Source organism: Mirounga angustirostris, unplaced genomic scaffold (assembly GCF_029215605.1).
Source record: "Mirounga angustirostris isolate CCGP_5_RB_7025 unplaced genomic scaffold, mMirAng1.0.hap1 SCAF_32, whole genome shotgun sequence".
NCBI classification, from domain to species: Eukaryota; Metazoa; Chordata; class Mammalia; order Carnivora; family Phocidae; genus Mirounga; species Mirounga angustirostris.
The window spans coordinates 164,148-191,634 of NW_026991740.1; the positions used below are offsets into that span (position 1 = coordinate 164,148).

At 38.6% G+C, this 27,487-nt stretch overlaps 1 protein-coding gene across 5 annotated transcripts; it reads left to right on the forward strand.

Moving 5' to 3' along the window:
* The first annotated feature begins 17 nt into the window (after nucleotides 1-17).
* DCUN1D5 (defective in cullin neddylation 1 domain containing 5) lies at nucleotides 18-26,120 on the forward strand. 5 transcript variants are annotated; one of them, XM_045895159.2, is made up of 8 exons: nucleotides 18-485; nucleotides 2,534-2,625; nucleotides 7,630-7,700; nucleotides 8,113-8,204; nucleotides 21,625-21,733; nucleotides 21,824-21,928; nucleotides 24,005-24,107; nucleotides 25,794-26,120. In XM_045895159.2, the coding sequence occupies exons 1-8, from the start codon at nucleotides 400-402 to the stop codon at nucleotides 25,847-25,849; spliced, it is 714 nt and encodes a 237-aa protein (XP_045751115.1). In that variant the 5' UTR covers nucleotides 18-399; the 3' UTR covers nucleotides 25,850-26,120. The 5 variants fall into 5 exon arrangements, with proteins under 5 accessions (XP_045751115.1, XP_064439896.1, XP_045751116.1 ...); XM_064583826.1 differs by lacking the exon at nucleotides 8,113-8,204; XM_045895160.3 differs by lacking the exon at nucleotides 2,534-2,625.
* Nucleotides 26,121-27,487: the final 1,367 nt, after the last annotated feature.

Sequence of the window (27,487 nt, forward strand, 5' to 3'; positions counted from 1 at the left end):
CGGCCACGCACGGCCACGCACGGCCACGCCCCTGCCGGCGGCCAGCGCCGCGCTGGCGTCACTTCCGGCCCGGGGCGGTCCGCATCCGGGTCAGAGCCAGCCTCTCGCTCGCGGAGCGTGGAGTGCTGGAGGTGCCGCGCTGTCCGCGTCCTCCCTTCCCGGTGCGAGCGAGCCGCAGTGTCCACCGGCGAGGCGTGCCCCCGGCCGCGAGCAGAGGAGGACGGGGCGGAGGTCCGGGCGCGGGCGGCGGCCGCGCTGGGCCGCTCTGCCGCGGGCTGGCGGCTCTGCCCCTCCGCTTGCTGCTGTGTCTGGGAGCCGGCTGCCAGCTCTGAGGCGTCTCCGGCGGGCCGCGACCCCCTGCCCCGGCTCCTCTGGCCGCCCTGCCGGGGAGGGCGGAAGATGCCGGTGAAGAAGAAGAGAAAATCCCCTGGGGTGGCGGCGGCCGTGGCGGAAGACGGAGGCCTCAAAAAGTGTAAAATCTCCAGGTATCACCTCCCCCCTTCCGTCTTCCCTCCTCTGCTGCGCGGCGAGAGGAGCAGCAGGCGGGCCGGGGCTCCGGGGCTCCGGGCTCGGGCTGGGGACGCGAGCCCCCCCGGGAGGCCGGCTGCTGGGCGCAGGACCCCGCGACGCTCTGCGCCCGACTGCACCTCGTGCTCGGCGTGTGCGCCCCGGGAGGGGCTGCGGGAGCCGCCTCACCTGCGGCTCTGCGTGCCCTGGGGGTGGGGAGACGGGACTGCGCACGGCGGCTGCGCCCTCGCCCCTTGCCCCTGGCCCCCTACTCGCTCCGTCCCCGCCCCGACGTTCGTCCACGCCTGCAAGTGAGTCCGGGTCCGCGGAAGGGTCGCTTCCAGAGCCTCTGGAGCGTGCGAGGAAGGGAGCGGCGCTCGGGTCATGTCGACCCTTCAACCGCCGGGGGTAGAAGCGAAGCTCCCTGTGCTGTAGTTGGCCCCCAGATGGAGTCTTTGGAGGGGCCAGAGCCAGAAGGTCCCGGCAGGAAGCCCCTCTCCTGGACGGGTAGTGCGTCCACCTGCGCCAGGCCCCTGCGTGCAGAGTTGGAAAGGCCCTGCTTGCGGTTTTATTTCCTAGCGTTCCAGATGCTGCTAGCTCTCGGTATAGATACTAATACATTGGGACTTAGGTTGCTCAGTACCCTCTTGGGGAAAAAGAAGCCAGAGCAGAGCCGTGATCGAGCTCTTCGATCCCACTGTAGCGTGTCAGCAGGCATCCCAGCAACGTTGTGTGCTGCACGAAACCATTGCAGTTCAGGTGTGAGAAGTGGCTCTTCCTAAATCTCGTTGGGTGTCCGACGGTATCACCGTGGCACTTGATGGAACAACTTCAGATGCTGCCATTCACAGAGGACTGCAGTCAGCGTTCTGGACAGGCAATGACAGCCCTCCTTACCGAGGCTGCTTCGAAGTGAGGGAGCCAGTTTACTTGGTCTGCGTCTTCCTTCCCTTCCTAGCTGACGGAATTTTTTACGTTTTCGCTGAGGATATCTTGGGGCTATTAGTGTGAGAGATGATAAGGTTTTCTTACAGCTCTTGGTGACACACTAGAATGCGACAGCGCCATTCCACCAGCTCATAGTTTTACGAAACATGCGAGTTAGTTTTTTATTACTCTAACTTGTAGACGTCTTAAGTGCATAACATATCAAAATTATTTAAATGAAGCACGTTAAAATAGCCAAGCAGCCAGTGTTGTTAAAACTCAGGTGATATTTTGCTCTGTCAACTTAAAATGTTAAGTATGGTACCCTTATTTATGACATTGCTCAGTAGCTAGAGTTGTAGCCTTTCTAGGTCATTGTGGTGGTGTAACTCTCTGAGCTCCTTGAAGTTCATTAAATTCTAAAGACCATTTATGAACTTCCCAACCTTTAGTGATTTGTGAAAGAGATAGGCTCTGGGATTAAATAGCTTTGGCCCAGTTATTTGTACAATTATTTTCATATTTACAGTTACCTTTTGTTTTTAATCTGTGGGATTTAATTATACTCTTGGGTCCTAAATCATCTTCTGTCTTTAAATACCTATTTAAGTTTGGCAGATGATAAACAGCTGTTAATATATGATTTTTAAAAAATATTGGCTCATTAAGTATCAAAATATATTTTATAAGATTTTGTTTTCAAATGCATGCATATTATACACAAATATAATTTCCATACAAAGCAGAAGAATCACTGTAAAGATTAATACTTTCCCAACTACTAGTCTTGTCTTGAGACCATTAGGTTGAACTTCCATGTGGTCATTTGAAATCTGGGGAAATGATTTTAGGTGATATTTTTGGATTTTGATAGTGAGCAAAGTAGCATTTGGGTTTTGTTAGCAAGAAAATTTTACGTATACACTACTGTTTCAAATTGCAAATACTGAACAACTCCGATTTTTTCCTATAATACCAGCTGTAAAAAAAAAAAAAAAGTACTTTGTTTACTTTGAATTGAAGTAGTTCATATTGAACTTAGCTTTTCACTGAAAGTTGAGACTTGATAAAATTCTTAGGCATTTGTGTGTTTTCTAAGCTATTGCAGATCCCAACCCCCTGCTAGACTAATAAGTGGAGAGGAACATTTTTCAAGCAAGAAGTGCCTGGCTTGGTTTTATGAGTATGCAGGTAATGAAATTAATATAAGAAGATATCAGTCACATGCTTTAACAATTTTTTTGGTTCATTCATTTAACAAATCATTTATTGCAGGCCTGCTTTGTGTTAGTGCTGTGTCCTGGGATCAGGGTCAAGACTGAGGATTATAGGTAGACTAAGAATTTGGTGCAATGTCAGGATGATATTTCATTAAATATGTAATTCAGTATATATTTAGTGGGAGGGGTGAAACTCATTTACTATTGATACAGTTTGTAAACAGATACATTTATTGGTTTATGTCCATTAGCTAAAGTAGACTTAATAGTCTGGAAAACACAAAGTATATAATAAAACATTTTATGCTTTATATAGTTCTTAGTTTTCTTTTCCATATTTTATTGAAAATTCTCTGAACCTAAACTGACATTTTCTGAAACTTTGGGGGAAGCATAGTAAAAGATTTAAGATTCAAATCTGTCATTACACAACACATTTGCCCCTTAATCATTGCTGGTTAGCCCCCTTCAGTTCTACTAGAAATGCAGTAATGAATCAGAAAGTAAACCGACTAAACTACTACAGTGTGATAAATGCTGTATGAGATGTCCTGTGATTGTAGTTCAGAGGAGGAACATGTCACCAGCCTTGGGAGTGTCAGGGAAGGGCTCTGGAAGGAGCAACTGAAGCTAAATCCTGTAAGTGCTGGAAGCTCTGGGCCTGGGGTGGAGCTGTAGCCTGGGGTGAAAGTCAGGGCCAGGGAGGAGACATCACCGTTAAGCACACATATGAAATAGAATAATTTGTTTCCCATTTATTACTTTCTCCTAAGCACGTATGAAAACATTTGTTTCTCCCTCAGGATAGTTTTGGTCTTATGGAATTAATGATTTTATAGCTTCTCCCTCCTCCTGTTACCGCTCTCATTCTTAGCATTTAAAATAAAACCGTGTACCTGCCGTCACACTCATATTTAGTGCTGATCAGTTAAGGTCTAAGGTATACTCTGAACTTGAGGTATAAGTTTAGGCTAACTATGGAAAGTAAGACTATTGATGGGGGACAGCATCTTCACTGTTGAACCAGCTGAGGGATCCCCAAAGTATAATTTAAAAATTGTTTAGTAACAGAACAGGTTCTTTCTAGACCAAAAAAACTGCTATTACTCGCATCCCAAGACAATGTCTAACCCAAATTAAATGAAGGGAATTCATTTCTTGCTGACCTCCATTTAAATGTTGACCCATTATTCAAAATGCCAGTTTTACTGGAATTCATGATATAGAATCAAAAGGTCACTCACCTTATTTCACTTATAAAGAGATACCATAATTTAGTCTACTTTTTTTCTTTCATGCTTATTTGTATTTCCTCTCCTTGGGACTTTCGTGGGTAGTATAATATTCTAATTAGCTCAACATTTATTTTCTATACTAGCATTTTTGTAGTAGCCGGCATAATAATTGCTGTCTTTATTTCAAAAATCATACTTAATTATATAATGTTTCCTAACAGTCATTCTGTTAAGTAGGTGATGTTATCCCTTTTTATAGATGAGAAAACCGAGGTTTAGATGGAGTAATTTGTCCAAGATCATACAGTGACAAGAGCCAGGATTCAAAGTTTGGTCATTCTGATTGCAGAGCCTATGCTTTTAATTACTACTATCTTATAATTTCTTTTTTTAAATATGTACATGGCAACTAATTTTCGTTATACAAAAAGAATTAGTAAATGCACTTGAGGGTAATTTACATTATGTCATTTATTGAATGAGTCATTCAGTAAATATTTATTGAGCATTCAATGTGCGTCAGGCACTGGTAAGTGCCAGGGATATCGTAGTGAACAAGTTAGACAAGATCCCTGCCTTCAAGGGACTTGCCTTCTGGTTGGGAAGACAGACGGTAAATAGGTAAGTAGGCAAGACAATTCTAGTTCGTGGAGCATTGTAAAAGTAAAAATATGGTGAGGTATAAGGATAGAAAGTAGAAAGTTTGGATGGACTTTCAAGTAGGGTGATTAGAGAAGGCCTCTCTAGACATTACTTTGGGCAGAGACCTAACTGACAAGGAAGAACCAGTCATTTACCAAATAATCAGTCACTGTTCTGTCTAAAATGGGGATATCCCTTATTAAAATGGAGACAGTCATTGGGCCTGTCTGAGAATAATATATGTAAAGCACTTAGCGCAGTACCTGGAATGTAGTCAGAACTCAATAAATGTAAGTTCTTATTAACAGAGTAATAGCATTACAGCATTAGATTGCCTGGTTGTGGATTTTGACAGTTCTGTCTCACGATTAACAGGATAGCGCCTGTGTAGCTCATGTTGAAGGTGCTGTGTCATTCATTGAGCACAGTTTTTGTTTCCTGAGCATCTGCTATGGCTGGCATGGTTTTAGACTCTGCAAACACCACTGGAAACGTTCTATGGTTATAAAAAAAAGAAAATTGATTTTTTTTTTTTACTTTTAAAAATATTTTACCACTAATTTTGTTAATATGATATCATAGGTGATGTGTGTTAAGCCTGATGATTTTGCTGTTTCACAAGACCTCTCATCTTGAGTGATATTTACATTAGCAAGGACTCAGTAATACAGGGGTCATATTACTGCATAAAAGCATGGAAAGTGAAAAGGCACTTTTAAAATCTTACAAAGAACCCAAAAAACAGGATAGAATGGCTAACTTCTAATAAAGTTCTGCCAGCTGGTAGAGTGAACTAAATCATTCCCATAGTTTCTTAAATTGAGTGGAAAGCCTGAAGAGTTAAATTCAGCTGCAGAGTAGATTTATTGGAAGAGTGTATTTCAGTAAGTAGAACTAACATTATGCAGTCCAGGAAAAGAACATTTGGTATTGACCTTGTTTTAGAGTTATATTTGTGATTATTTTCATTGCTTTGGGAAAGCTACTTAACATTTACAGAAGGGTCTTGTGTATGTCTTATATATACATATAACAGAATATAATTTGATTCTCATCAAATGTTAACCACTAACTAGTCCCGCAGTTTCTAGGAAGGCTGTATTTTATGATAGTAACTGATACTTCTTGACACGACTCTTCAGCTCTCTCTTCTGATTACTAATGATGGCAGCTTTGAGGGCAAGTCAGTTTTCTTTTTCATAAGAAAAATTTATGATACATTTTTGTCATGGCTTAAAGAAAAACTTTGTGTCCTTCCATTAAATTTTTTATCTAATTTTTACTTTCAACCAAACCATATATAAGGATACATATTCAGTTATATTTTTAACAGCTTTATCGTGTATGTATGCTTTTAAAATTACATAATTACCACATTCTCATAAAAAATCCTCCAAATATATATTAGGAAGTGAAGGTGTCCTATAATTACCACCCCTCTCACCTTTTGACACCTCACTGCATAAATAACTGCAGTACTTATTTAAACCAGAAAATTAAATAAGGCTTTTGGTTTCGGACCATATTTTTACATCGTCTTAGCAGCCTAGATCTCATCTGAAGCAGCAAGAATATATTGGCCCACATACTGGATGGCTCTACTCTTCTGTGAAGAAGAAACCATTGGCCGTTGGCTTCGTGTTGTACTTGGGAACTGATGATGATGTACAGCGCCATCACCAATGAGTAGCCATGGTCTGGTCTGTGATTAATAAAGCTGCAGGAGTTTTATAAGTCCTTAAAAAAGAAAACAGGGTTTTTTTTGGCTACCTTAATATTTCAAGACTATGTTTTCAAAAATCAAATGTGATAACATATTTCTGTCATATTTCATAATTATTTTAGATAACTCAGTCTTTTTTAATTGAGATATGACATTAGTTTCAGATGTACAGCATCATAATGCGACATATGTATACATTGCAAAATGATCACCATAAGTCTAGTTAACATCTATCACTATACATAGTTGCAAATTTTTTTCTTGGTGATGAGAACTTTTAAGATCTACTCTCAGCAACTTTTAATATAGTATTATTAACTGTAGTTGTCATGCTGTACATTACATCCCAGGATTTATTTATTTTAGAAGTAGAAGTTTGTACCTTTTGACCACCTTCACCCGTTTTTCCCACCCCCCATCCCTGCCTCTGGCAACCACCAACCTGTTCTCTGTGTTTATGAGTCTGGGTTTTTTTGCTTGTTTGTTTGTAAATTCCACATATAAGTTACATCATATGTTATCTGTCCCTCTCCGACTTGTTTCACTTAGCATAATGATCTCTGGGTCCATCCATGTTGTCACAGATTCGTTAGCGAGTTACAAAAAAGACCTAGCAATGATGTAATCACTATCTTTTCAGAAACTGATGAAATAAAGAAATAGGAGAATTGGTGTATTGATTATTTAGTGCTACTAAGGGAGAAAAATAAGAAACTAGCCAAGTATCATTAATTTTTGGACAAATGATAAACATAAGCTAATTGAGGGATTAAACTTTTGTTTCTATATTAAGGTGGCATAATTGATGCTTTGCTGTCTATTTTAGATCCAAGATGATAAGGAAAGTAATTTTCCTAAGTTACTATTTTCAAAATCGTGTATATTTTTAAAGTATTAAATTTTATTTGGTTGTATTTCAAAAGGGTAATAAGTGACCTTATGTTTTAGTAAGAAAGCAGGTATTCTCTGATTACCATCTTGAGTTGTGGGCTGGTCCTACACATTCTAGTAAAATTTCTTATGGTTCTTTATATTTACGCATTGCGAAAAATTTTCTTCAGAAAAGGCTCTCGGTAAATTTTTTTTTTAATGCATAGGTTCAAGTTACTGTACAAACAAATGACTGATATTAATGCTACTTCATTCTTCCCCTTAATTTCATTTTGTAATGTGTTTAAAGAATATTTCAAAAATTTTACATTTTAAATCGTATAGCAAATATTTATACTTTATCAAAGATCTGTCAAAATTCAAATTTCGTTATTTACAAAAAATGTTATGGTATATTCATAGATGCCTTTAGTACATTGGCTTATATTTTATGTTGATATTAAATTATAACAATAAAATATATAAATTATTTTTGTCTTTGAAGGTCCTGATGAAGTTGTAGGGCCAGAAGGAATGGAAAAATTTTGTGAAGACATTGGTGTTGAACCTGAAAATGTATGTTTTATTTCTAAGTAGAATGGAATACAAGTGGGGTATAGCATATTTATAAATTTCTAAAATTCGGGACACTTTAATCTTATATCAGGGTTTTGTTTCTTCATATTTAATACTATAGATTGTCATTAGTATTTTTAATCAATTTAAGTTGGGCACATGTTCTCTTTCTTGATACAAATGTCATTTGTAATAGAGTGAGAGAGATTCTACCTTCAGAAACTGGTTAGAACTTTTTACTTTTAAGAAATTGGCCCATCTAAATTTCTTTGGAGTTAATAATTCCAGAGGTTGTACTCTTTAATAGTTGAAGGATGGAAATAGTTGTATAAAAATGCTCTCCATGATAAATATAGACATGATTATCTCTGTGCTGACTTTTCCCCTATCCTTTATGTTCTGTTCTTTCCAGATTATTATGTTAGTTTTAGCGTGGAAATTGGAGGCTGAAAGCATGGGATTTTTTACCAAGGAAGAATGGTTAAAGGGGATGACTTCATTACAGTAAGATATTTTTTTAAAAAACAAATTTGATGGCCTATTTGAAGATCTTAATTGATATTTTGTGCTTCATAATTTTTAGGAGTAAGGTTTCACCTTAAAGTAATCAAATTGGTTTGATCTGTAACAATCAGTTAGGGATTGACAAAATTTATATTGTGGTCTTTGCAAAATGAACAGTTACCCCATTTTTCATATTCTCTGAGAACCTCATCACAGTTTTATTAAAATCATTGACTCTTAGTGGGTGAATTAGAGGTCTGTGATCAAAGTTATTTACCCACAGATTGTTTGAGCAATAAGGGATTTCCTTCTCTGAATATAGAGTTTTGCTTGTAAGGAGTCTGTTCTCGGGGCAGTCCTAAACTCTGGGGCCTCTTCTCCTCTGCAATTTTATGCTTGATTTTGAGAAAATATTTGAAGATAGAGTTACATGGCACTTTTATTATTTCTTTTTTGCCAAATTAATCTGACAAAGAAGAAAAGTAGAAAGGTTGTGAGGCTTCCGTGCAGCCCCTAGCCACGTTCCTGTTACACACACTCTGATGCTGCCTTGGAACTCTTTCATGAGGTTTCAGAATTGCTTCTGTATAAAAATCATGTGATTTTGACCTTCCAGAGTAAAGTGTGCTTAGTTTCAGAATCAGTAATTATGTGTTATTTTTAAATTATGTCATGTTCCTAATGTTCATGCAGGATGTTACTAATTACCAACATTCTAAAATAGAGGAAACATTAATTTATAATACTTTTGAGCCAAAAACTGGGGATTAATTAGCCATGTGGTTTCCTCTTGTGGGTTATGCTTTTTTTTTTTTTTTTTAACACATTTACTATTCTTTACTACTTGTTTGTGTGTCCTTAAATTTCAGAATACCACAGTTACTTTTTTAAGTGTATCTGTTCAAACAGAACTTGAACTTTTATACTTGAATTTTCAACATGTAATGCTTTGTAATTCTCCTTTTTAACCAGTATTAACATGTAGATATTTCTTACATATTTAGGTAAAAACCTTTGCTTATATGAGCCAAATTACAATTTCTAGAATAGAACATAAAATCAACCCTGTAATTTCAATTATTTATAGGTGAGATAAGGAGTCAGACTCGGAAAGGTGAACAAAACGTTTGCCAAGGTTTATGCACCTATTTAGTGGCCCCGCTAGGACCTAGAATTTAAATTTCCAGATTACCAGTCTAGCATACTGTACTTCCTAGTGCATTATCTTTCTGTATATATGTTAGCATTCTTTATAAAATAAAGGACTATTATTAATGTTTGGAATCATAGTATTTACAACCAGGCTTGAATTACATCATTCATCTAGGTGTCATAACATACCAAATTAAAATGATGTTGATTCTGAAATTCTTTGGAAACATCCAATCTTCAATTAGCTTTCTAAAGAAAGATAAAATATACAGACAAGTATGCAAAGAATATAAACTAGTTTTCATAGTTTTTGTCTGTTTTATTGAAATTTATATCAGTTGTAACATGGCTTACTGATTGTAAGACATTTTATTTGGCACTTATAACTGCTTTTTGTACTGCTCCTGCTGAATTTTTTGAATATTGTTTTTTTTAATATCCCAGCTAACAAGTGTTCATGTATTTTTAAACCAAAAAGTTTCTCATTATTTGTTTTTGCATAATTTGACGTAATACAAATAGCCTTTGTATAACAGAAACGTGTAAACACAAAACATTTCTGATAATTAGAATAATTAGCATATGAATTTGGGTACAAGACTAGAAACTGACTTAACCCTTTAACCTATTTTTTACTAGCACATCTTTTCTATAGGAAGTTCACAAGCTACACAACGTAAAAGCAGCTATTGAACACTTACAATTGACCCCGAGGTATCTGTTTCCCTCATTTATGATCTCCTGCCCCTCTGCTTTACTCTCTGCCATAGAGCTGTGCCACTGCTCAAATTAGGCAAGCGCTCTTGACTGGGAAAACAGTTGTTTTTTCCCCCACGATCTAAATTGTTACGTGAAGTACAAAGTATTTCTTATCAGTTAGCTAAGTCTTATTAGTCCCTGAATTTTCTTGTAAAAAACTTGCAAAGACTACAGTGGTTTAAAATTTAAAGCAGGAGAGACAAAAGAAGTTATAGAAGTCTTAATTTTTTATTTTATAGTTGCCTGGTATACTTAGTTTTATTTAATACATATAGTCATAAAATGTAAAACTTCACAGACTGGATTCCATTCATAGATTTTTCATATTTCTAGGATTTGATTTAACCTGTGCATAGTTATTTAATGGTCCCTAAATTGTCTTAATGTAGTTATCATTGGTTTCAAATTAATTAACTTTAACCCTTAGAAAACTTTAGTAGGGCTCTGTTAAGGAGTAGAAACAGCCTGGTAGTTAAAACATAGACTTTGCTCAAGGGCAGTAGACTTTAACCACTGTGATTAATTAAAATCTGTCATTGTATAGAATACTTCTGTACGTTCATTTACTTTAAAGCTGTTTACTTTTTGTATCTGAATTGCCTTTCTGTTTTTTGTGGAAGAATTTATGGTGTGAGCTTGTGTATAATTAGCCTGGAATGGCCATTTTGTCGGTTTCAGAGGATGCAGTTGACAGCACATCCGTCCTAGGGATTTTGCTCTCTGGTTCCCATCGTTCAGGAACCGCCAGATTGCCCGTCAGATGGGATTTGATCTGTAGACACGTAGGTGAGAACACCTTTGCTCTGCAGGTGCTGTGCCACTTGCCTGTGACCACAGCGAAATAGACGGCTGGCTCTGCCCTCTGCCGAACGTGCTGTCACCCGACAGCCAGGTGCAATGCGACAGGAAGCGCGGCTGCTAATGAGATTAACTGAGGCTGAGTAGACTGGATGGTCTGTCGTCGTGGATCATTTGAACTGGGCCTTGAAGTATGATTAGGATTCCGATGGTTAAGGAAACAGGAAATGTTGTTTCTGAAGAGAAATTGTGAGCAGAGCCTTGGGACAGGAAAATGTGTGTGTGAAGAAAGTAGTCTGGTTGGTTCTAATCCAAAGGTACATAAAGAAAATTGAGAGAATTGCAGCTAGTGGGCTAAGAGCTGCGTGCTGGAGGGCCTAGGCTGACGTGGACAGAGCTTAAACCCTGTCGCCGGCAGTGGGAGACCGTCAGGTCGCACACAGGTCACAGTAGGGCACTTGCTTTAACGCTGTGGTCACAGTCTCGTGAGCACCTTGGGGACACCGCGGGCCTCGTCCCCATGACGACGCACCTGCCCCGCTGCGCACAGCTCGTTCCGTACGGATCTTCCTCTGCCTCTTCTCGCATCCCGCATGCAGGGCTCCGTGGGTGCTCACGGGCTGGAGTGCAGAGCTTTTCTCACGTGGCCAGCTGGCGGTGGTGGTGGAGCAAGGGTGAAATACCCTGTTGGTGGAGAAGAGCGTCAGCATTGAGCTCTGGAGAGCCTGCCCTTGCTTAGGATCGGACAAGGCGAGGCAGGAGGGCAGCACGGGCCGGGAATGGCAGCTGCTCCACGCCCAGTTGGACACGCTCTGGTGTCTGTCGTGAGCCCCGGCCCGGCAGGAGTCATGGCCGCGGTCCGGCCTGACTGGATTTAGGTGAGAGAGGAATGGGGGCGGTTATCTGACTTTCCCTTGAGGTCGCCAGGGTGCTGTGGTGTGTGTAGCGCGTGACTGTCACTCATTTAGCGCCTGGGGCCCGACGACTGATGGCCATTCACATTCTTCCACTCCACTCTCCGTGACAATTTCAAATGCCTCTTTCCACATTTCCAAGTACCCCCAGGGATGTGCTGTTTAGTTTTGGTCAGTAGATCTTACTCAGAGAAATTCCCAGATACAGAACTTGGTGAGTAAAATTCCTTTGTTGTATATCAGCGCGTCACAGCATACTTATTGGGACTTCTCTAATTAAGGAAGAGAATCTCACGTAGATCTAATACACAAATGGTAATTTCTTCTCATTTTAGAGGTCTTTAAAGAAGCAGAAATTTAAAAGCCTCCCTTGCTAATCAGATATTTAGCAATACTCAGGAAATGAATGTCCAAGTCCTAATGTTGAAATTTAAACCCGTTTCTACTCATTCTAACCACAGTGGCCTTGGGGAATGGTATCCTATGGTGCCAGTGTCCCTAAAATCTGTGGGGTTTTTTTTAGTTGTTATTTAGAAACTCTCTCTAGCTTTCCATGATGTACTAGTGAAGTAATGCATTTCTTTTTACTTCAAGGGACATGTTCTTTCTAAACTTCCAAGTTATGAGGTATGGATATTACTAACCTCTGAGTCTGTTTTGGGCTAGGTTAACTAAAAGAACTGTGAAGTGTTAGTGACTGCTTGGGTATGCTCACCGGGTTTGCTAGGTCCCTTCACGGTCTTTATGATATGGGTACTAAATGTGGGAGTTTGTTCTCTTGTTTCTTTCATTGATTGCTTGTTGTTCTGTTAGATTCTTTCTGTGCTTGAGATTGAGGTAGACCATTAGGAATGGTATGAAGTAGTTTGGACAGAGACAGCAGGGTGCAGGTGATTTTAAAGCCATTTGCCTCAGAAGGAGCATCTCAAGCTAAGAACTGTTGTAATCACGTAATTCGTGTATTCTCCGTTAGCTTCACGGTTATCTGTTCCTGCTCCTGCGTGTTAAAATGAGGAGAGAATCAGTGACGTGCCTGAAGCCACACGGCAGCAGATGGAGAAGTTGGAATTTCACCTGGTCTGTCTCTGTTTGACTAGAAACTTGGTTCTTCACTTTCTGTCATAAGCTTATTCAGACCACAGCCTAAATAATATTGTTGCTCTGTGTACCTGTGGGATGTAAAATATTCGGAAAAGATTGTGATTTCTTGGATTCTTATCTCCTTAGTAACTTGTAAGTCACCACTTACACACTTTATAATTTTGTTGGAACTACAGTTTCCCGCTAACCTTTCCCCAGGTGTAGGGATTTTGAAACTTTTTATAATTAAATAAAGACATACTTTGTGGCCTTTTTTTGGTATTCATACTTTTGCTTAACAAATAATTTTGGAATGCTTCTATATGCCAGGCCCTGAAGAATGATTTCAAACGCTGGTGGTGGTCAGAGGAAGAACTTCTGAATGTAGGGAAGCATCCTCTGTCGTATTTGCCTTCCTGAGTCTCAAGTGTATTAAGATTCTGAATGAGATTTTGTGTGAAAATGTGATTCGCATTACTAAGAAATATGTGAAAAGCACTTCTTCAGAAAGCTACAAAGATTTAGAAGATGAGGCCTCTACTTAAGATAGATACACAAGGAAGGTAGTACATGTAAGTGGCTCCTTAAAATGTAGTACCCCTGACCATTATCAGCTGATCACTCTGGGGATGCTGAAGACATCCAAATTTTCAAACAGCATTATAGGAGCATATAGTCTGATAATTTGTTTTTTGTGTATCCCGCCGGTAGAAGTTAACTAAATTTTTGACGCTATTTAAGCTTTATTTTTCACATAATGAAGAATTTTTGTGCTGATAAAAGCCACTTAATGAAATGGTAATGCATTTTTAATAAATAGTAAGAATAAACTTCTCTTGTTTCTCCATGAAATATATTATACACTTGTTCATATATAGGAACTAGGCCCCAGACAAATTGGACAGTTAACTTACCCAAATTTTGATTTCTTTTTCTGGCCATATGGCAGACTAAATGTGCAAAGAAACCATTTATCATGTAAAACACTTAAATGCTGGATAAAACATGAAAGCATCTATTTAAAAAGCATGCTTGGACTTGACTATAAATTAGGGAAGATAATTAGAGACCAGAAATGACAAGAGCTGGTGATACCATAGGGATCTGTGGAGCTGGCATTTACCTTAAGGTTACCTACCTATTCCTAGTCACCTAGGGTCTGGCCATTAACCTGTGGTGCACATAGCAAATAAGAGACAAAATTGCAAGACCTGAGTAGGGTGAGAATCAGATCAAAACTCTCAAATTAAGTCATTGATACCACACCTACCCAGTAGATGGAGGTGTGATTGCCTGGGCTTGCTTCTACGTACAGTGAAGGGCATGTCCCCGAGAGAATTCTTACCAAAAATTCTTCATCATGCATATGAAAACTGGAATTCATTATTTGTATAACAAGCCAGAAATCTATTTTACAAATGTCCCAGGTGTGAATAGTATTCTCATGCATATAGTGGAAGCGATTCTTCTGTATAGGAATACATTTTAAGCAGAAGCATCAATTTCTGCAGAGAAAGGTTCGGTTTTCATTAATTATCAATCAAAAATGACTAAGCATATTGGGAAACAGATCTTAAACTTCAGAATTAGACTCTTTAAGGCTAGTATTTCGAATTGTCGTAATTTCAGCATAAAATAAATACATTAAATATATTTAAAGAAAGAAGAACGGTATCAGATGATCAGATTTCAGATGCATAATTAAATCTGTGAAAGTGAAAAATACTCAAGATTTAAAACTCAATGGATGAATTACAAAGGAGGTAGATGTAGATTAAGTAGGAATCGGTGACCTATAATATCTGAGGAAAATAGGAAAGAGTCTAAGGGACGTGAATGGATAAATTTTTTTCACTGTGAGTTTTCTGTATGTTTTAGATAGAAGTCCTTCACTGAATATGTGGTCTGCAGATATTTTCTCCCACTCTGTAGTTTGTTTTCGTCCTCTCCAAGGCGTTTGGCAGAGCAAAAGTTTTTAATTTTAGTGAAGTTCAGTTGATCAGTTTTTCCTTTTATGAACTGTGCTTTTGGTGTCAAGTCCAAGAATTCTTCCCCTAAATCTTTTCTATTTTACTTTTAACTTAGTGATGCATTTTGAGTTCATCTCTTAAAACGTTTGTTATTTGCCCACAGAGCTCCACTTCCTCCACATGTCCATTTGTTGAAAAAGGTCTTTCTTAAATTGCTTTCGCACCTTTGTCCCGTATCAGTTGGACATACTTGTATGTGGGTCTGTCTCTGGGTTCTCTGTTCTGCTGATCCGTGTCTTAACCTTCTGGTAGCACCACACAGTCTAGATGACAGCTGCTATGTACTAAGTCTGGAATCACATCACTGACTGATTCTGTTTCCTTTTTTTTTTTAAGATTTTATGTATTTGTTTAGAGAGCGAGCGCAAGCAGGGGGAGGGTCGGAAGGAGAGGGACAGAGAGAATCTCAGTCAGACTTCCCACTGAGTGCAGAGCTCAAGGAGGGGCTCCATCCCAGCAACCTGAGATGATTGATTGTTTTCCAAGATTGTTTTGGCTTTTCCAATTTCTTAGTTTTCCCCAAAATTTTAGAATGATCTTCCTTTTACCTACAAAAAATCTTACTGTGATTTTGGTTAAACTGCATAATGAATATGGGGAGAGTTGACATCTGTACCAAAATCTGTACATTTTGGGCCTTTGAGTATATGCAAGATAGATAGTCTCTTTTCGGTGTTTGATTTCTTTCATCATTTGTGTACAGATTTCAGCATCCAAACGCCGTACGTTTTGTTAGAATTACACGTAAATGTTTCGGTTGTTACTTGGAGTAAATAGCATTGCATTTTTAAGTCCAGCATCCGTAAGTCATTACTAGTACATCTGATTTTTGTGTGGTTGTCTTGCATCCTGTGACCTTGCTGAACTCACTCACTCTAAGGTTTTGTGTATGTTTGTCTTCCTTGTGTTGTCTACATAGTCATGTCATGTGATTATAACATAAAATAGAGAAACGGGGACAGTTTTCTTTCTTTTCCAGTCTTTTATTTCCTTTTTATTTCCTTTCCTTGACATATTGCATTGGCTGGAACCCCTGTGCTGAGTAAGCATGGTGAGAGTGGGCATCCCTTCCTGGCTCACCATCTCAGGGACTGCATTCAGGCTCTTCCTGTACAAAGTATGTCAGCTGTAGGTTGTTGCTCTTGATCACGCTGAGGGAGTTCTCCTCCTCATGTCTTCCTGTGAGTTTTTACATGAAGGCACATGAAATATTTTAAATGCTTTTTCTGCATTAAATCGCCTAACCATGTAGCTTTTCTTTTTTTAGACTGTTAATGTTGTGATTACAATGATTGGTTTTTGAATACTGGTCCGTTTGCATACCTGGAATGAATCCCACTTGGTTGTGGTGTATAATTATTTTTATTTACTGCTGAATTCTTTTCGTTAATATTTTGTTAAGAATTCATGAGAGATATTGGTCTGTGATTTTCTGTTATTTCTTGGGGTATAATTGACATAACATTGTTCATTTCGGGTGTATAACATAACGTATTCAATATTTGTGTGTTTTGGGAAATGATCACCACAGTAAGTCTAGTTAACATCCATCGTCATACATGGTTAAAATTTTTTCTTGTGTGTTTCTTTTTTTTTTATACTGCCTTAATTGGTTTTGATGTCAAGACAAATCTGGCTTTATAAAAGGAATTAGAGAGTTTTTCCTTGTATTTTATTTTTTGGAAGATATAGCATAGAATTGGTTTTCAGAGATTGGTAGCATTTTCCAGCGAAACTGTTGGAACCTACAGGTATCTTTTTTAGAAGTTTTGAAATTTTGAATTTTTTTTTTTTAATAAAGGACCACTCAAATTACTATTTATTTCAGATCATTTTATCAGATTATTTTGTGTTGTTAGTGTGTTGTGTTTTGTTTTTCAAAGAACTGGTCCATGTCGTCTTAAGTGGTCAAATTTATATCCTTTTGATACCTACAGGTCTATAATGGCATCTTTTGTTTCATTACTGACAGTGGGGATTTTTGTATTCTCTCTTTTTCTTTGTCATTCTTGCTGGAGAGTTGTCTGTTTTATTGACTTTTTTCCAAAGAATCCGCTCTTTGTTTCATTGATTTTTCTCGTTTTTCTGTTTTTAATCTTACTGATTTCTGCTCTTAATTTACTTTCTCCTGCTTGCTTTAGGTTTATTTTGCTCTTCTTTTTCTATATTCTGAAGATAGGAGCTTAGATTATGAATTGAGAATTTTTTTCCTCTTTTCTAATATTTACATTTAGTTGTATGAATTTCTCCCTCAGTACTGCTTTGTGTCTCAGGAAATTTGACTTGTGTTCTTATATTCATTCAGGTCAGCATATTTTTTGGTTTCCGTTGAGACTTGCTCTCACCCACGGATAATTTAGGAGTCTGTTTAGTTTCTAAGGAGATTTTGCTGTTATCTTCCTGCTATTTCTAGTTTGGTTTCGTTGTAGTCAGAGAACATAGCCTGTGTGATTTCAGTTCTTATATATTTGTCAGGGTTTTCTTAATGGCTCAGGCTGTGGTCTCTCATGGTTTATGTTGTGTGGACACTTGAAAAGAACACATATTTTATTGTCATTCACTGGCATGTTCAATTAGTGTCCATTAGATCTTGTTAGTTGATGGTGTTGAATTCTTTATGTTTGCTGATGTTGTGTCTAGTTCTATCTGTTGTTGGCAGAGGGGTGTTGAAATTTCTAACAATAATTGTGTATTTGTTTCTTTCTCCTTTTCTGTAAGTTTATGCTTCACATATTTTGCAGTTCTTTTGCTCGGTGCACACACGTTTAGAATTGTTTCGTCTCCTTGATGGATTGACTTTTTTTTTTTTTTTAAGATTTTACTTATTTATTTGACAGAGCACAAGCAAGGGGAGTGGCGGGGGGGGGGGCAAGGGAGAAGCTGGTGGGGCTCAATCCCAGGATCCTGGGATCGTGACCTTAGCCAAAGGCAGACGCTTAACCCACTGAGCCACCCAGGCGCCCCTGGATCAACCTTTTTATCATAATGTTCCTCTCTGTTCTGATCATTTTCTTTGCTCTGAAATCTACATTAGCTGATATTAATAAAGCTACCCCCGCTTTCTTTTGGTTAATGTTTCCATGATGTGTCACTTTTCATTCTTTTACTTTCAATCTGCCTATATTATATTTGAAATCTGTTTCTTCTAGATAGCATATTGTTGGGTCATTTTGGTTTTGTGGGTCTTTTTGATCCATTCTTTGAATCTCTGTCTTCTAATTGGTACATTTAGACAACTTAACATAAGATATAATTATTGGTACATTAAGGTTTAAGTCTGCCCTGTATTCTATAGTTCAGAAATTTCCATTTGGTTCTTTTTTATGTTACATTTCTTTTCTTAGACTTTCTGTTTATTTGCTGAGACTTTCTATCTTTTCATTTGTTTTACTTTGTCCATAATTGCTTATTGAAGCAGTTTCATAATAGCTGCTTTAAAATCTGCAAATCATTTTAAACATTTCTTGTCATTTCAGTATTTGCATATATTGGCTCTTTTTACATTCTGCTTGACATCTTGGTTGTTGGTATGACAAGTGCTTTTTTTATTGGAACCTGAAAATACTGAGGATTATGTTACGAAACTCTGGATTTTATTTAAACCTCCTATTTTAGCTACCCTTCTCTACCACCACCTCAGCAGGAGGAGGGAATCCTTCATTGCTGTTGGCAGGCTGAGAGTCCCACACCCCATGAGGTCTCCGCAGACACTGCCCCAGGGCACTGCTCCTTACTACCTGCTGGAGTGGAAGCCCATGCTTTTCTGTGGCTTCCACTGATAGTGCGGGAGGTCAAAGGGAGGGCCTTCCCACGTCCTGGTGAGGGTGGACTGTTGAAGTCCTCCTTCCAATCTTTGCTGATGTAGGTGGGCGTGGAGCCAGCTTTTTCTGTGGTGGTTGAATAGAGGAGTGTTTTTTCTAAAAGTTTTCTTCTTGCTTGGCCGCTTGATTTTTGCGGGAGGGAGAGCAGGTTTTTGTTGTTTTTTGTTTTTTTTTTCTACCCCATTGGCATTCTGGTTGGCTGATTCCTTCACATCCAGGTCTAGGATAGATAAGGCAAAAGAAAACCCGGGAAACTCACCACTGTGTTGTTCCTCAGAGTCTTTCAGATTCTTCCAGTCTTATGTTTGTTTTATAGCTAATGTCCAGAGCTTTTAGTTGAATTAGCAGGAGACAAAGGGAAAAAATACATTTACTTCATCTTAACTGAAAGCAGAAGTTATTTGTCTAATAAAAAAAAGAAAAGCAAACCTTCTGTCCCCCTCCATCCCACACTAGTTAAATGTCGCTTTTCTCTGCTCCCTTTTAGAACCAAATTCTTTGGCAGCATTTGTCTATACAATTGACCCTTGAACAAAGGGGGAATTTTTATTGAAACCTGGAAATTTTGAATATAATGTTCTAAAACTCTGGATCTTACGTAAACATTCCGTTTTCACTAGCTGCCTCCAGCACACCACCTCTGCAGGAGTCGGAGGGAAGGTCCTCATCACTGTTGGCAGGCGTGGGAGCACCTGTAGTCAGACATTCGGGTGTAACTTCTGACTTCCCCGAAACTTAATTTACTAATAGCCTACTGTTGATTGGAAGCCTCACCCATAACACGAGCAGTCAAATAGCACATACTTTCTACATTAAAGGTATTACATATTATAGTCTTGCAATAAAGTAAACTAGAGAAAAGAAAATGTAAGTGGACCCGCACAGTTCAGACCCGTGTTGTTCGAGGGTCACCTTTACTTGTTTTCTCCAAAGCCCCTCCTCTCAGTCTCTCTTAAACCTAGTAAGCTTACCCTTCCAGTCTTCTCAAACCATCTTGTTGAGGCACCATTTACAAGTGGGTAATCCAAGCAGTAATATCCATCAGAACTGTGGCTGAAGCTAAAATTGTACTTAGAGGAAAATCTGTAGCCTTAATTGTTACATTAAAAGAGAAAGAAACCTTCAATCCAAATGAACTAATCTAATTTCAGAAGTTAGAGAAAGGATCAACCTAAAGAAGAGATCAAAAGATGTTCAGACATTAGTAAAAGAGAAAGCAAAGCTACAATTGAGAAAATTAGGAAACTCTGGCAGATGATTAAGAAAAACAAAACAAAAATAAACAGTAATGGAAATTAGAACATGTTATAAATTTAATCATCTTTAAGTAAGATGTGAAATAAATTATCAAAAAACTGCCAATGATCAGTTGATTCAAAAAGAAGTAGAAAATCTGAATGATCCTATAACCATTAAAAATGGTGAGTTAAAAATTCCTTCCCTTGGTGAAAAGACCCAGGTGATTTTTCAGCTGATTTTGGACAAATGCTAATTCTTTTCTTTTTCTTTTTCAGAAAACAGAAAAAAGGGTAATAATTGTCATTTAGTTTTTCTGAGCCTTATGCTATGAGCTCGTTATCAAAATTAGTGAAGAGTGTGAAAGAATGAAATTGACAAGCCTGTCTCTTTTATGAACATAGCCAAAAAATCTAGCAATGTATGAAACAGGTAACATTACCCAGTTTGGCTTATTCCAGGAATGCAAGGTTTAATCAGTGTTAGAAATGTATCCAAAATATTTACACCTTAATAAAATTATGAGTCACATGTCACATTGTTGAATTGGAATAGTGAAGATCTTTGTTAAATCTGAGAATGCTAGATGTCTGCTACATGATGAGCACTAAAACTCAGTTTTGAGTGGGAGACTGGGTCACAGGAGACGGCACGCTGATTTAATGGAAGGGAGTCGGTCATCTGTCAGCAGTGGCAAAACGTGAGTTAGGCGTTGGTGAGTGATATTTTGTGAAACTGTTGGAGGGAGCGCCTTTCGAGGAGAGTAGAGGCGGTACCATGTGCTGGAGCAGAGCCGTGGCACTGGGGAAGCGTCGGTGAGATACAGCTAGAGTGCGCAGGAGGGGAGAGGCGTTGTGCGCCGTTTGCGAGAGGCACCATTTGCAAAAGGCACCATTTGCGTTACTCCTGCTCAGCAGTGCAGCGGATTTCAGCCCGGGGAGTCAGGATGCCGGTGGAGATCTTGGAGCACTCTGTTGGCCTTTTTAGGTTTCATGTCTGATCTTTAGAAATAACATGGATACCTTGTTTGCACTCTTCTGCATGTGCACCTTATTTGAGGTCAGGTACTGCCACTGTTGACCTTGATTTTTGTCACTAAAAATGTAGGAATCTGAATTCATGACTGAAGCACTAGTATAACGTGTTAATTTTCTCTGTGTTATATCCCGGGCTTTTAAACCCACTCATGGTCATCTCTTTTCACCAAGCTGGTGCCTGAGAACTTTCCAATGAAATAGATGACAGAGGCCTGATTCATTTCCTTTGTTCTGCCGTCTTTTTAACCTCACATGTGGTGAAAGCACATTTTAATATACCTCCTCTTCTTAAGAGATATTTGTGATTTTACTGGAGTTTTTGATTGAGTTGTATTTTTTAAAAGGAAGTCATTGAACTGAACTTTCACTGATAGCCAGGTTTTCTCTTTTTTTCCTTTTCCTTTTTTTATTCCACTGGTACATACAAGGCAACAAGTTTGTTAGTAACTCTACATTTGTGAATCAGAATTTTAAACCTATGTTAATTTCATAAATGCACTCACTTTTCTCTTAATGCATTTCTTCTAACCCCTTAAAGATGCTTTTATTTAATTTTCTGGATTATATAATGTATTTGGCTTTTTTAATTTAAGGTGTGACTGCACAGAAAAGTTACAGAACAAATTTGACTTTTTGCGCTCACAGTTGAATGATATTTCTTCGTTTAAGAATATCTACAGATATGCCTTTGATTTTGCAAGGGTAGGTAGAATTTCCAGGTTTTGTAATTTTAACTTTTTTTTTTTTTAACCTTGAAACCACACTCAGGAGAATTTTTTCCTTATGTTTTAGGATAAAGATCAGAGAAGCCTTGATATTGATACCGCTAAGTCTATGCTAGCTCTTCTGCTTGGAAGGACATGGCCATTGTTTTCAGTATTTTACCAGTACCTGGAGGTGTGTATGTTCTTACGTTTTTTGAAAATACTAATCTGATGAATATTAAATTTAAATTTTGATTTTAAAGCTTACTCTGATTGAAAATAAACCTTTAGTTGAGGAAAGACAAATAGATTTTTAGATACTGTGCTTTTAAAAAAATCTGCTTAAGTAGTAAAAAGTTTCTGTTAAAGTGTGTACATATATGTTGTCATTTTTAGACACAGGTTCATGTTCATTAATACATTCTGTACATGAGATACTTGGATTCCAGCCCTGCATCCCTCCCATAAAAAAATAACCTTCAAGAAATACATTTTAGCAAAGACGTTCTTCGTGCAGAATTAGTTTCCTGGACTTTTGGCAGAAGAGAGTTGATGCTCGTATATAAGTATCAAGCTTCTAAATCAGGTTTCTTTTCTTTTCTTTTTTTTTTTAAGATTTTATTTATTTATTTGTCAGAGAGAGAGCACAAGCAGGGGGAGCGACAGAGGGAGAGGGAGAAGCAGACTCCCCCCTGAGCAAGGAGCCCGATGTGGGACTCGATCCCAGGACCCTGAGATCATGACCTGAGCCGAAGGCAGACGCTTAACCAACTGAGCCACCCAGGCGACCCAATCAGGTTTCTTTAATACAAGATCTTAGGCTGAAATCTACATAAGGGAACCAGTTGTAGTAATAATAAAATTTTACTTTTCACTTAGGTTCAATCTAAATAATTAGAATTAAAATATTTTATGCCCACGGATATGAGAATGGCTATAATCCTGTACTTCAATGTACTGATGAGTAAAGAATGTATGCTGAATTCATGGAGAAAGTATTCTTTCAGAAGGTTTAACGTAGCACCCACCACCAGCGGTGGTTCTGAGATACTGTTCTTCTTTCCATTGCTTTCTCTGGTTTTCTTCTATCTGTTTTTGTGCCTTTTCAGTTTTAGTTTTTTTTAGTATGCTGCTCACCATTTCTGGAGTATATATACTTTTTCTTGTTGCTTTGAAAATGATTTCTCGTAAAGCTGATTATCATAGCAAATTCCTTGGAGTAATTTTGTTTAAAGCTTCTGATAAGAAGCAATGATATGGGGTGCCTGGGTGCCTCAGATGGTTAAGCGTCTGCCTTCGGCTCAGGTCATGATTCCTGGGTTCTGGGATCGAGCCCCGCATCGGGCTCCTTGTGCAGCGGGGAGCCTGCTTCTCCCTCTACCTCTGCTGTTCCCCCTGCTTGTGTTCCCTCTCTCTCTCTGACAAATAAATAAAATCTTTAAAACAAAAAAAAGAAAGAAGCAATATTATGGAAAGGACTTAAGTAAGTGGGTTTCATGTACACTTAAATCTTTAAGCTTAATAAAATGGGCGTAATGAAGGCTAGTAAAGTAGATGTTTTTGATGGATGTTATCAATCTTCCTCCTGTTAGTAGTTTTGGGCAAAAATAAATAGAACTGAGTGTAAAAGTATTCACCTCTAAAGGGAGCTGAGAGAACTAAATATTTTCAGTGCTTGTTACGTAGAGGGTGTTCGACCTGCAGTGTTTCTTTAAATCTTTATAACACTGTTTTGAATTATGTTTTATCCCCCTTCAGCAAATGAAGGAATGGGCTCTGTTGTTAAATAATGCTCCCAGGGTCACCCAGGTAAGTGGAGAAGTGGGGTTTGAACCCAGGCCAGTACTCTTTTACTGCCTACAAAGATGCCAACTTCAAAATGTGGCTGAACAGTAAAGTTCAGTGAAGAAGGGCTGTTCTGGGGGCCACAGGAGGGGATGCGGTGTGTCCAGGGTAGGCTGTCGGTCTTGAGTTCAATGGTGGTTCCACAAACATCTACATAGGTGGACATCGACTTTTACCCTAACTCTTAGTACCTTCCATGCTCCTGTGATTTCTCTAGAATGAAGGAAAGATAAAGGAAAACGTAACTTGGATAATGTTAACATGTAAATGTCCCTGAGATTTCTCCTAGAAGCACAAATAATTTAAAGAGCAGTAAGTGTTTTAAGACGAAATCACAAAAAATGTTACAACTGGGTTTATCGAAGTCAAGTCCTAATAAATAATGCTTATTCTGTATTCAAAGTATTTATATCATTTTCTACAGCAATCAAAGTATCGTGTTATGAACAAAGATCAGTGGTACAACGTATTAGAATTCAGCAGGACTGTCCATGCTGATCTTAGTAACTATGATGAAGATGGTGCTTGTAAGTATGTTTTCTTATGAAAATAAAATTCCTAACAACTCTTAGATGAGAATATACATTTGTATAGCATTGCCGTAAAGGATTTAGACTTCTTAGCAATAACTTATTATTTAATAATGTGGAAAGTGTGGGGAAAGCAGGTGTAGAATGTAGACCAAGAGCTTAGATTGAGCAGTATATTATAAAATCTTGCTGCAGGGGTGCCTGGGCGGCTCAGTCAGTTCAAGTGTCCAACTCTTGATTTCGGCTCAGGTCATGATCTTGGGGTTGTGGGATCGAGCCCCATATTGGGCTCCATGTTCAGCATGGAGTCTGCTTGAAATTCTCTCCATCTCCCTCTGCCCCTCCCCCTCCACTCACTCTTGCTCTGTCTTGTGCTCTCTCTCTCTCATAAAATCTCTTAAAAAAAAGAAATACAATTTTTTGTCATTCAAGCTATCAGTCAATATTCTTCAGTGGAAAGGGCAGAATGTCTTAAAACAGATCTGTGAAGTAATAAGTTAGGTAAGCCACATTCTCTAAAACGGTACAAGTTTTCCATTTCCACCTCCAGTTTGGTTGCATGTGTTGTGTTAGTGTTGGGAAGGGTGGTAAGACACATTCCTATAAACATGAATTGAAATGTGGACTTATTTAAAGAAGGGCTAACTTTGTTTCTCCATATATATATATATATATCTCCCTACAGGATGGTAAATCATTTAATAATACTTTTAGAAACAATACCAGCAGCAGTAAGCTGGCAACCTAAGGACTATATGTGGCCTGCAGATGTATATATTCGTGTGTTTTGAGTCAACCTTTAAATTAAGAGTTTTTGCATAAAAATAAAGCTTCCAGATTTGTTTGAAAAATCAGAAAATCTGACAAAACTGTACCTGGAATTAGTGACTGAGGCCGAGCAGTAGCTCATGTTGGACTCGCTTCCCACTTTGCTGGCCCACAGTTTATGCCAACAGTTCGCTTGGTTTTCAGCTGTCGTTTATTACCGGGCTTACCTGCTGCTTATCTTCGAGTAGGGAGGTATGTCTGTGAAATTGAGAGAAAAAGACAGACCACCAGAACGTTGTGTGTTTTAAGAAAAATAGAGCAAGCATATTTTTTTCTGGCAATGAGTTTTCCTCTATTTAAAAACAGAAAGAGAGAGAACAGTGAGTTCATTTAAACTGCCTACCTGGCTTCTGTCAGGAAATGAGTTTGTACCCCCTGCTTTATACAGATGTCTTTGTAGAATAGTTCTTAGGTTGGCTATTGAGTAGACACCTGCTGAATGTTTAGACTCCTACTGGGTCCTCTTACCAGCCACCCCTTCAACAAGCTTACACATTTCTTGGTGAGGGAACCTGGAAATACTACATTAAACACTTTGCATATTCCTTAATAATTAAGTAACAGAATGTTGTGAACATTTAGAAAAGGGAGAGGTTAATCTTGACTTAGTTTTTGGAGAGTTCACTTTGCGAGGGAAGTTGCAGCAAATACCCATTTGGGGAAGTCCCTTCTGTCTTTTCTCTGAAGAGAAAAGACAGGGAAGCAAGCACCGGTGAGTCCAGCAGTGGGACGGGGAGCAAACCCCTGGGGCAGCGGAGGGTCCGTCCTCAGCGCTGACGCAGAGCTTGTGGGCAGTGTGTTCTGTCGTTGCACGGATGAGTTCACTGAATCCTAACAAAAACTTCTTTATTCCAGGGCCTGTTCTTCTCGATGAATTTGTTGAGTGGCAAAAGATCCGTCAAACATCATAGCAAGAACTAATGTGAAGAAAATGCAAACCTTTTGGTGCCCACGTGTACACAGGCTGAGGAAACAAGGAAAAAATCTAAAGGGTGCATTTTCATTCATACGAAAGACTTCTCATAGTACTTTTTTTTCCTTTTTTTTAAAGGAAGTTTTCTTGTTACATGTGATGGGCATTGAGCCACACCTCTTCTGAGACTGAATATTGAAGCTTTTGTTTTGAGTTATGTTTCTAACATTTATTTCAGAACAATAAAGATTCAGATTTGTGACAAAGGCCTTAAAGTGAAGATGTCCCTTGAGTGTCAGAGTGGTATTTATTTTTGTACATTTTAATTCTTGAATTTTAGAGGATGTTTCTCACCATGAATTTGGAGTTTCAAAGATTTTAAACAATCTTCATATTTGGCAGTGTAGTCGGCTGATGGTATGGCTCATTATAATCATTTGTGAACAGTTAGGAAGAATATTGGCCTTGGCTTCTGGGATAATGATGTTCTGATACAGCTAATAAAAACCATTTCTGGATATTGGGAGTTCTCTGGCGCTCAGCCCTGGTGTTCTATGAAACCAGCCATGGTCTTACGCGCATGCTTTACCTGGAAAGTTGAGAATTGGAATGATTATGTCCCGGTATTTTGCTTCTAACCGTTAAATAGTACTGTCAGTAAGCGTTCATCAGCATTGAATGTATATTCTTAATATGACTTGGCAAGGTTTCTGTATTGTGTCAGTTACAGAGTTCCATTTCTGTGTGAAAGAGCAAGGTTCCTGCATTAATGGTCTCAAAATTAGGCTGAGGACAGAATCAAGAGCAGTATTGAACTTGTGTGGTCGTCACTGTTCTCATTACGAGTAGCGTGTATATGATCTCTTTAACGTCATTCTGTGATACAGATATAAGATCTGGTCTTACAAGGGGACCTGAGCTCTGATGTTGTGGATTTAGTTAAGATACCTACAGGAAAAGCAGATAATAAAATAAGGAGTCTTGAGAGAGCTCTGGGTAAAATGGTGCACAGCTCAGGGGTTCTGTTGATGGTATAATGACAGCATTGCTAATTGTCACGACTTTCTAAACGTTGGCAGTAAAGTATCTTGAGGAAAGGACAGCCTTTTCTAATTCACGTAAAAGTCATCTTTTGGACGAGGGGCCAGGGCTGTTTTGGACATTGCTTTTCAAACCACCCAGCATCCCGTTCATGGTCCAGCCGCAACCTCAACAGCATTGCTAATTTCAGTGTTATGAGTGGAAGGAAGTAAATAGATTATTTTTCCACAATAAGAACATTTCTATTGGGATTTGAGGTAAAGGTTGATTTTTGAATAGTGAATTTATTTAATGAGTGACTTTCAGTATTGACTGCATAAGGGAAAATAGCATTTTAAAGATTTTTATGGTTTATTTGGTTAATGAGCTGGGAGAAAGTGATTACTCTTTTACTTGCCTTTTAATGAAATCACTTTGTACAACTTTGTAAAACACTGATATAACAGTACAAAAACTTGTTTTTCCTAAATGTCTTATCAATAAGGATAATTTTCCTGAAATGTCCCTTTTAAGTATTAGAATGACTGAATTATTAGAACCGAGCATATACTGACAATGCTATGATTCAACAATATGATGTTGTAATATCAAATTT